The sequence below is a fragment of the Rhinopithecus roxellana genome, chromosome 7 (genome assembly GCF_007565055.1).
Source record: "Rhinopithecus roxellana isolate Shanxi Qingling chromosome 7, ASM756505v1, whole genome shotgun sequence".
In the NCBI taxonomy this organism is placed as follows: Eukaryota; Metazoa; Chordata; class Mammalia; order Primates; family Cercopithecidae; genus Rhinopithecus; species Rhinopithecus roxellana.
In genome coordinates this window covers 113,615,994-113,624,858 of record NC_044555.1, presented here as the reverse complement: position 1 = coordinate 113,624,858, position 8,865 = coordinate 113,615,994, and the positions used below count along the sequence as shown (strand labels likewise).

The 8,865-nt window shown below is 50.0% G+C and overlaps 1 protein-coding gene across 1 annotated transcript; it reads left to right on the top strand.

Moving 5' to 3' along the window:
* Positions 1–235: 235 nt before the first annotated feature.
* SOX3 (SRY-box transcription factor 3) lies at positions 236–2,374 on the top strand. Its single transcript, XM_030934419.1, has one exon. The coding sequence runs from the start codon at positions 286–288 to the stop codon at positions 1,624–1,626; it is 1,341 nt and encodes a 446-aa protein (XP_030790279.1). The 5' UTR covers positions 236–285; the 3' UTR covers positions 1,627–2,374.
* The last annotated feature ends 6,491 nt before the right edge of the window (positions 2,375–8,865 follow it).

The window sequence follows — 8,865 nt, the reverse complement described above, 5'->3', positions numbered from 1 at the left end:
ACCCTAATTGGTGGCCTCTGAGTGGGTCTCGTGGACTCCCGCCTCCTAAGTAACTCTTACCACGTCACTAGGCCAAAAGAGGGGAGTGGGGTGAACGAAAGGGCTCCCCGAACATTTTTTTTCCCAGCCAGGCCGAACGGGGGCTCGGTAATGATTGGCCAGGGCGCATCACTGCGAAACTGTCAATCACGGGTCCTCCGGGTGGCGAGGGGCGGACCAAACCCCAACCCCGGGGGATCCGAGCAGGTATATAAGGGGCCCGGCTAGAGCCCAGCCAGACTGTGAATGCGACCTGCTCGAGACAACGCATCAGGTGCGAGAAGCCCGCGGGTTCCTGCTGACTTGGCGCGGAGCATTTTGATAAGCCTACCCTTCCCGCCGGACTCGCTGGCCCACAGGCCCCCAAGCTCCGCTCCGACGGAATCCCAGGGCCTTTTCACGGTGGCCGCTCCAGCCCCGGGAGCGCCTTCTCCTCCCGCCACGCTGGCGCACCTTCTTCCCGCCCCGGCAATGTACAGCCTTCTGGAGACTGAACTCAAGAACCCCGTAGGGACACCCACACAAGCGGCGGGCACCGGCGGCCCCGCAGCCCCGGGAGGTGCAGGCAAGAGTAGTGCGAACGCAGCCGGCGGGGCGAACGCAGGCGGCGGCAGCAGCGGTGGTTCGAGCGGCGGTGGCGGTGGCACAGACCAGGACCGTGTGAAGCGGCCCATGAACGCCTTCATGGTATGGTCCCGCGGGCAGCGGCGCAAAATGGCCCTGGAGAACCCCAAGATGCACAATTCTGAGATCAGCAAGCGCTTGGGCGCCGACTGGAAACTACTGACCGACGCCGAGAAGCGACCATTCATCGACGAGGCCAAGAGACTTCGCGCCGTGCACATGAAGGAGTATCCGGACTACAAGTACCGACCGCGCCGCAAGACCAAGACGCTGCTCAAGAAAGATAAGTACTCCCTGCCCAGTGGCCTGCTGCCCCCCGGTGCCGCCGCCGCCGCCGCCGCTGCTGCGGCCGCAGCCGCTGCCGCTAGCAGTCCGGTGGGCGTGGGCCAGCGCCTGGACACGTACACGCACGTGAACGGCTGGGCCAACGGCGCGTACTCGCTGGTGCAGGAGCAGCTGGGCTACGCGCAGCCCCCGAGCATGAGCAGCCCGCCGCCACCGCCAGCGCTGCCGCCGATGCACCGCTACGACATGGCCGGCCTGCAGTACAGCCCCATGATGCCGCCCGGCGCTCAGAGCTACATGAACGTCGCTGCCGCAGCCGCCGCCGCCTCGGGCTACGGGGGCATGGCGCCCTCAGCCACAGCCGCCGCGGCCGCCGCCTACGGGCAGCAGCCCGCCACCGCCGCGGCCGCAGCTGCGGCCGCAGCCGCCATGAGCCTGGGCCCCATGGGCTCGGTAGTGAAGTCTGAGCCCAGCTCGCCGCCGCCCGCCATCGCATCGCACTCTCAGCGCGCGTGCCTCGGCGACCTGCGCGACATGATCAGCATGTACCTGCCACCCGGCGGGGATGCGGCCGACGCCGCCTCTCCGCTGCCCGGCGGTCGCCTGCACGGCGTGCACCAGCACTACCAGGGCGCCGGGACTGCAGTCAACGGAACGGTGCCGCTGACCCACATCTGAGCACCGGCTTGCGCTCGTCCACCCTTGTTCCCCACCCCTACCCCCACCTCCCGCCCCGCACCCCCAAGTTGGGACGCCTTGTTTAGCTTTGCTTGCCTGGGACTGTTGCCTTGTACCGATGATGGGGAGGACTGAAAGTTTTGCTGTAGCTGTCGGGTTTTGTACAAAAGCAAAAATAAGTCAGGAGCAGCGAAAATGGGACTTCTAGAGAGCTCCCTTGTCCCACGCCGCTGCTCCTTCTTTCACCTTTGTAGACTGGGAATTGCTGTGTTATTTGCAAAGAAAAAACAGCCCTCCCACCCCCACTCCTCCTCCTGAGTTCCTGGGTTATTCTGTTACATTTGAAAATGTTGTCTTGTTAGTTTGCAGTTAGCCAAGGAGTGAATGGGAGAAACATAGTATCAGGTGAGGCTAGTTGGAGAACTGCAACGCCTACGCCCCCAGTCGTGTCGCGTCTGTTTTCCTCGTGGTTTTTTGGGGGCGCTGACCGCTCCAAGCGGCGCGGCAGCTAAAGCCAATGTTAATTTATAGCCAGGTGTGCGTGTGTCTCCCGCCTCGCCGCCCCTGGCCGCGGGACAGCTTCTGTCCAGTCATGTTGAGTTGGTGATTTCTGCCGTGATCTGTTTGATATTTCGTCGCGCTAATGTGTTCAGATTTCGTTTGGGTAGTGGGGAGGGGCTACTTTGTTTCAGGTTTTTCAAGCTTTTACTCTTAATTCCTAAATGAGAGATCAATAAATTTTATAACCAACATGATGGAGTCCTGATAATTTTGCGGCCCTGAAACTTTTTTGCAGGTTGGGGAGGGGACCAACACTCGGTTTTACAAGAGATCCCATCCTAGGGGCGGGGTGGGACCTGGGGGGAGACAAGCATAATCTGAAATGGTTTCCTTTTAACTACTGGCGATCCACCATACACTAGCTTCCAATATTCTCAACTGAAACTCGGAGCAGAAAGCGGCTTGTCTTCTAGGACCGTCTCCCGAGAGCGGGCACACGGTGGCTAAGGCGCAGAGCCCGCCGCCGCGCACTTGTTGATCGCAGTGAGCGTCTGCTGAAAGTGTCTGCTGCCTCAGCCACGCGAGGCGGGGCTGGAAAGGCGCGGCCGCTGAAACCGACCAAAAACGGGGCACTTTTACCTTTGTGCACTGGGGCGGGAAGACATTTGAGCCTAGCTGAAATATTTACAAAACGAAAACCCTTCGGAAATCTCGATGATCCTATTAAAAATAAATGGTTACAGGGATCCCCAGCAGGAAACAAATACATTTCAACCCTGGTAGCTGAACCGCCGAGTCAACATTCAGCGCTGGAAGATTTGGTATTAAAAAGTACTCCTTAGATTTTCAAAGATCTCCGAAACTCCTCCCAGGCGTTTTGTTTTTAACGTGTCAACTCAGTCCACAGATTTGTTTTCCAGAGAAGGCTCCTTTTCATCCAGAGTCTCGAGCCCGCTTTCTACTCCTTCCCCCCTCCCCACTTTCCTCCAGTTCCTGACCCTTGGCCATTCCACTGTGCCCCCGAAGGGCCTTTAGTTTCGCGCCCAGCCACACGGCCCCAGTGTATCTGTTTGGGGCCTAGGAAGAAAACAAATAGAACCAGTGTTTTTTTACCCCCTCCTCAGCTGTTTGAGGTGATTTCCTTAATCCCTTTAATCCTGTTACCTCGCTATCCCAGAATAACTAAACTCAGCCTTTCCAATAAGCTTGGCCTGGTGCACTGTTTTTATCCTCATCCACTACTGACCACAGGTTTCTTTGCTTGAGGTCTGCTGGGACCCTAGGCGACAGAGTCTCCCGTAAATTGGTCCGAATTCCACATTTCCAGCCGGCTTCCTTTGTGCGAGCCAGTCATTCACCTGCGGGCCGGGGAGGGCCTGGGGGATGGGGTGGGGAGGGGGCTTTCTGAGGCTTCGGGGGTCGTGCCTGCTTTTTACACATCACTGAGGATCCTGGAGACTAAACCCACTCCGCCTCTCCAAGAAAGGTTGGGTCTCCCTGGGAAGGCAGCACCAGCCCCCTAAGACATTTCCACTGCCACCCCTCACCCCCCCCCCCACTCCATCCCCTACTGTGCAGCATGGGGTAGGAGGGGGCCGGCGTTGATTTACAGACCCACACGCTTTGCCCTCCACCCAGTCCTCCTCCTGGTCCTGCCGCGCGTCCAGGCTCGGGCTCGGGCTGGGGCTCGGGTTCGGGTTCAATCTCTGCCTCGGTACCACTCCCCCTTCTCCCAATCCCGGGAACGCAGACCTCGCGCCCCTCCTGGCTGGTTGGTGCTTCAACCCTTGCTACTGTGATTGGAGCAAACCCGCAAGCTGCCTGGTCAGTGAGTCTCATCTCCCCTTGCCCCTCAACCCGGGTGCTCCAAAAACCCGGGGGCAAGAGGAAACTCTTCTGTCCTATCTATGCCCCCATCATATTTTTCACCGTGTTTGGCCTTCAATAAAATACCTGTCCGTAGGTTACTCTGCGTTTCCAATTGCTAGCAATTGTGGACTCAAATTTGGTCTGAAATGACTCCAGGAAAGGGAGGATAAAAACAAGCAATTCGCCCCCACTGCGGGAGGCGGTGCCAACAGGGGAATAAACTCTGACACCGCTTCTTTCGAAGAGTCTATTGTGCTGCTGCCTTCTTAGAAGTGCCAGGGTCACCCTTTTAGCGTGTCTCACATACTGCTCACTCTCTCTCCAAACATCCATGGCTTTGTGCTTCACTTTGTCTGATTTCCAAATTGCCTTTAAGAGAAAAGATTTCATCAATCAGCACATTAGGAGGATTTAAATACAGATGAAAGATTTTTTTTTTCTTTCCTTCAGCAATAGGGAAGAGAACTGAACTGAACTAGAATGAAACTTTCATCTTCTAGGCCAGAGTTTTCAAACTGGGGCCCCTCCCCCACTCCTCCTCCCTCATGTCTGTCAGGGGAACTGTACCTTAATCAGTTTTATACATTGGGGTTCTGATAAGGTTTAATTTATAACAAGGGTTCTGCTGCTTAAACAGCAACAATAATGAAATCTGGTCAAACTCCAATTCCTCCTCCCTCCTCTTCCTTGTTTTACATAGGAGGAAACTGGCCCCAAAAGGGGAAATGACGGTGCTCAAGGTTGCGTAGCTGGTTCTACCGCGGCGCAGTGGAACCACACTCCCAGGGCTGGGAGGGTACTCTCTCCTCTGCTGGCCACAAAACCAAGAAAGAAACCAGTGAAATCACAGCCCCAGCTGCCTCTCAAAGCCATAATCCAGCGGGGCCTCTAGAGAGAGGTAATTCCTGACACAGAGACACCTACTAGCCACCTCTTGGTGAATGAAAGTGATGTGGGAAGCACCAACTCCTTACCGAAGGAAAATGACTAGTCCATTTTGTAGCTTCTATGATAGGCGCAGAGCTACTTTTTGGTGGGAATTACCCTAGGAAGAGTTCTGGTTTCCTATCTTCTGACTATACAACTTCCTTCATTAATCCCCCTTCTAGAAATCTAGGAGGGGGTGAAGGTGGGGGCTGAAAAGGCGCATCCAAAATGCAGCCAAAGATTTATAGCAAAGATATTTATCACAGCCCTTCTTATGCAAAAAAGTTCCAAACAGACCAAATGTCCAACAGATGGAGAAAGGTTAAGTAAAATGTTTTAAAAACTCTACTTTGCAGATATGAAAATCATTTACAGAGAAATTTTTAATGACACAGGAAAAAGCTTAAAGCACAAAATGTAAACAGCAAGGTACACAGAACTATATTCAGTGTATATGACCTTGACTATTTAAAAATAAGTATATTTGACTGGAGAGACATGCAAAAATGCAGGGTAGTGTTATGAATACTGGTTAGTCATTCTTCTTGTATTTTCCAACTTTCTCTAATAAGATTGCATTCCTGTTATCACTAGAAAAGGCAGGTTTAAAATATATTCTCTCCCTATCACAAATACAAAATTGTGTCTTCTTGTGAAAGAGAAAAGTTCAAGCCTTTCCTTCAGCTATTTTGGGGCAAGGAGGGGGCAGGGAGCCCCAGGAGCAGTAATCCTCTAGCTTTTCTCCAGGTTGGGGCCTGCAGTTAACACAAGCAGGACAAGCACACCAGAGCAACCCCCTGCCAATTCCCCTCCTCAGTAAGCAGGAGCAGGATCAGATTAGTGAGCAGCTCCCTCATTCTTCAGACCCACTCACTGGAGAAAAAGACCTCCTTGGGCGCCAAGCTGAACAGCCTGGGCTGCGGGGAGCTGGGGCCACTGAGGAACCAGAAGGCGCTTAAATGCAGGGGCCCGATCAACCCTCACTGCCCTCTTGAGAAGGGGGCAGAGAGCAAGCCCAGGGGTGGGTTCCCAGGTCAGGCAGAGGAGAGGTTAGGTGAGCACCAACCAGCTGAGTGGAATACACACAACATCCTGTGTCTCTCCTTTCCATCGTCACCATCCTCATCCACACCACCAGTGTCATTTCTTGTTGGACCTCTGCCATGGCCTTCTTCTACCTGTTCTCACTGCTTCTACTCGGCCTGCTTCAACCCATTTTCCCTAGAACATTCACTCCACTTGCCCAACATAAATCCTTTCATTGTTAACTTTTTAAAGAACTTTCTGGTGGCTTCCTATTGATTGTGCTTTAAAAAATATCCCAACTCTCAAAAGCATTGCCTGATCCAGCTCTTGCCTACCTCTCTGGGTTCACCTCCTTGGACCTCTTACTCTTCCTTCACTCAACCTCAGCCTGGATTCCTTTTGAGAAATGTTTGTTGAATAAATAGATTATGGTTTGTGTTAGTTTCACACGTTAACACATTTTAAAGTCCAGTAATTGTCTTAAATAAAGATTATTATGCACAGTACATATTTTACTTTTTGCATCTGTAGGATTTCCCCCAAATCCACACACCAAGCACGGATTTCCTAACAATTACATCTATTGGCAAAAATGCATGGTTTCTTGCCTTAGGGCTTTTGAACTTGCTATTTCCTCTACCTAGAATGTTCTTTTCCAAGCTTGTTTCTCAAATAGTCCAGTGTCCTTCCGAACATCCCAGTTCACGCACCACTTTTTTTTTTTCTTTATAGAGATGAGGCCTCACTATGTTGTCCAGGGTGGTCTTGAACTCCTGGGCTCAAGCACTCCTCCTGCCTCAGCTTCCCAAAGTGCTGAAATTACAGGTGTGAACCTCCACACTCAGCCACTTTTTCTTTTCTTATTTTTGGAGAGACAGGGTCTTGCTATGTGGCCCAAGTTGGTTTCCAACTCTTGGACATAAACAATCCTCCAACCTCAGCCTTCCAAAATTCTGAGATTACAGGCATGAGGCATGATGCCTATCCCTAGCACCACTTCTTTTAGAAAGGTTTTCATGGTGCCCTTCTCCAGAATAGGACAGATCTCCTTGTTATAAGCTGTCATAGCTCTGGGTGCCTTTCCAAGCACTGATTCCAGTGATCATTTTAATTAATTGTATGATTCTGCCTCTTGTCTGCTTTCTAGGCTGTGAGTTCCATGAAGGCAAAGACCGTGCCTACTCTTCACCAATACTCAGCACAATGCCTGTTTTATAGGAGGCTTTCAGAATATTCATGAGTGTTTATTGCATGTTTAGGAATGGGTACCCTGGGGACTTGAAGCCAATAGGATCAGTGAAAATCAAGATTGAATTTATAATTTTTTGTCTCCATCTCTTACCAGCTGTGGGCTCTTGAGGACATCACTTACTCTGAGCCTCAATTTGTTGAAATGTCAAGTGGGGACAACAATGTGTCCAGTTTGTGGTTAAGGATTCAATAAAAAACAGTGCTTTGGCTGGGCAAGGTGGCTCATGCCTGTGATCCCCGCACTTTGGGAGGCCGAGGCAGGCGGATCACGAGGTCAGGAGATCGAGACCATCCTGGCTAACACGGTGAAACCCCGTCTCTACTAAAAAAACAAAAATTAGCCAAGCGTGGTCCTGTAGTCCCAGCTACTTGGGAGGCTGAGGCAGGGAATGGTGTGAACCTGGGAAGTGGAGCTTGCAGTGAGCCGAGATGGCACCACTGCACTCCAGCCCGGGTGACAGACCGAGACTCCGTCTCAAAAAAAAAAAAAAAAAAAAAAAAAAAAAAAAAAAAAAAAAAAAAAAAAAAATTAAAATAAAAAAAAAAAAACAACAACAACAAAAAAAACAGTGCTTTGAGGGCTAAGCACAGTGCCTAGAGGCACACATTGTGCAGTATGTGTTAGTTATTATTCTCTTTGTAAATTTGAAAAAAAAAAAAACCACCTTTTTTTAGGGACAGGATCTCGCTATGTTGCCAGGCTAGAGTGCAGTGACTATTTACAGATTCCATCATAGTACACTGCAGCCTCAAACTCCTGGGCTCAAGCAATCCTCCTGCCTCAGCCTCCTGAGTAGCTGGGACCACAGGCACATGCCACCACATTTGGCTTATGTAAGCTATTATGATCACTTTCTCAATAGCCTCTGTTGACCTTTCAGAAAAGAGGGAGTGTTCTCTGGTCAGATTGTGTACTTCCCACCATGAGTGATGCTTCTCATTGCTGAGGCTAGTTCTTGATATAAAAGAAGGCACAATCAGTCTTCACCGTTAATAATGAAAAGAAAGCCATATGACACCAAAAGCATAAACAGACACACAAAAATAAATAAATTGAACTTCATAAAAATTAAAAATGTTTTGCTTCAAAGAACACCATCAAGAAAGTGAAAAACAACCTGCAGAATTGAAAAAAATATGCAAATCATATATCTGATCAGGGGTTTATGTCTAGACTATACAAAAACTCTTGAAACTAAATAATACAAACACAACTCAATTAAAAATGGGCAGAGGACTTGAGTAGACATTTTTTTTCCCAAGGAAAATGTACAGATGGACAATAAGCCTATGAAAAGATGCTAAACATCATTAGTCATCAGGGAAATGCATATCAAAACCACAATGAGATACCACTCACAAATAACATGGTTATTATAATAACAATTTAAAAGTAGACAGTAACAAGTGTTGCCAAAGATGTGGAAAAATTGGAATCTTTATTCAATGCTAGTGAGAGTGCAAAACTCTTTGAAACAAGTCCAGCAGTACTTTAAAAGGTTCAGCATTGATTTACCATATGACCCAGCAATTCCACTCTAAGAAATATCCAAGAAAAATGAAAACATATTTTCACGCAAAAATCTGGAAACTAATGTTAGTAACAGCACTATTCATAACAGTCCAAAGTAGAAACAACCTAAATGTTGATTACGTGATTAATAG

What these genes read in the sequence shown, in the direction of transcription:
- SOX3 (XM_030934419.1), top strand. Translation starts at nt 286, where the DNA reads ATGCGACCTGCTCGAGACAACGCATCAGGTGCGAGAAGCCCGCGGGTT.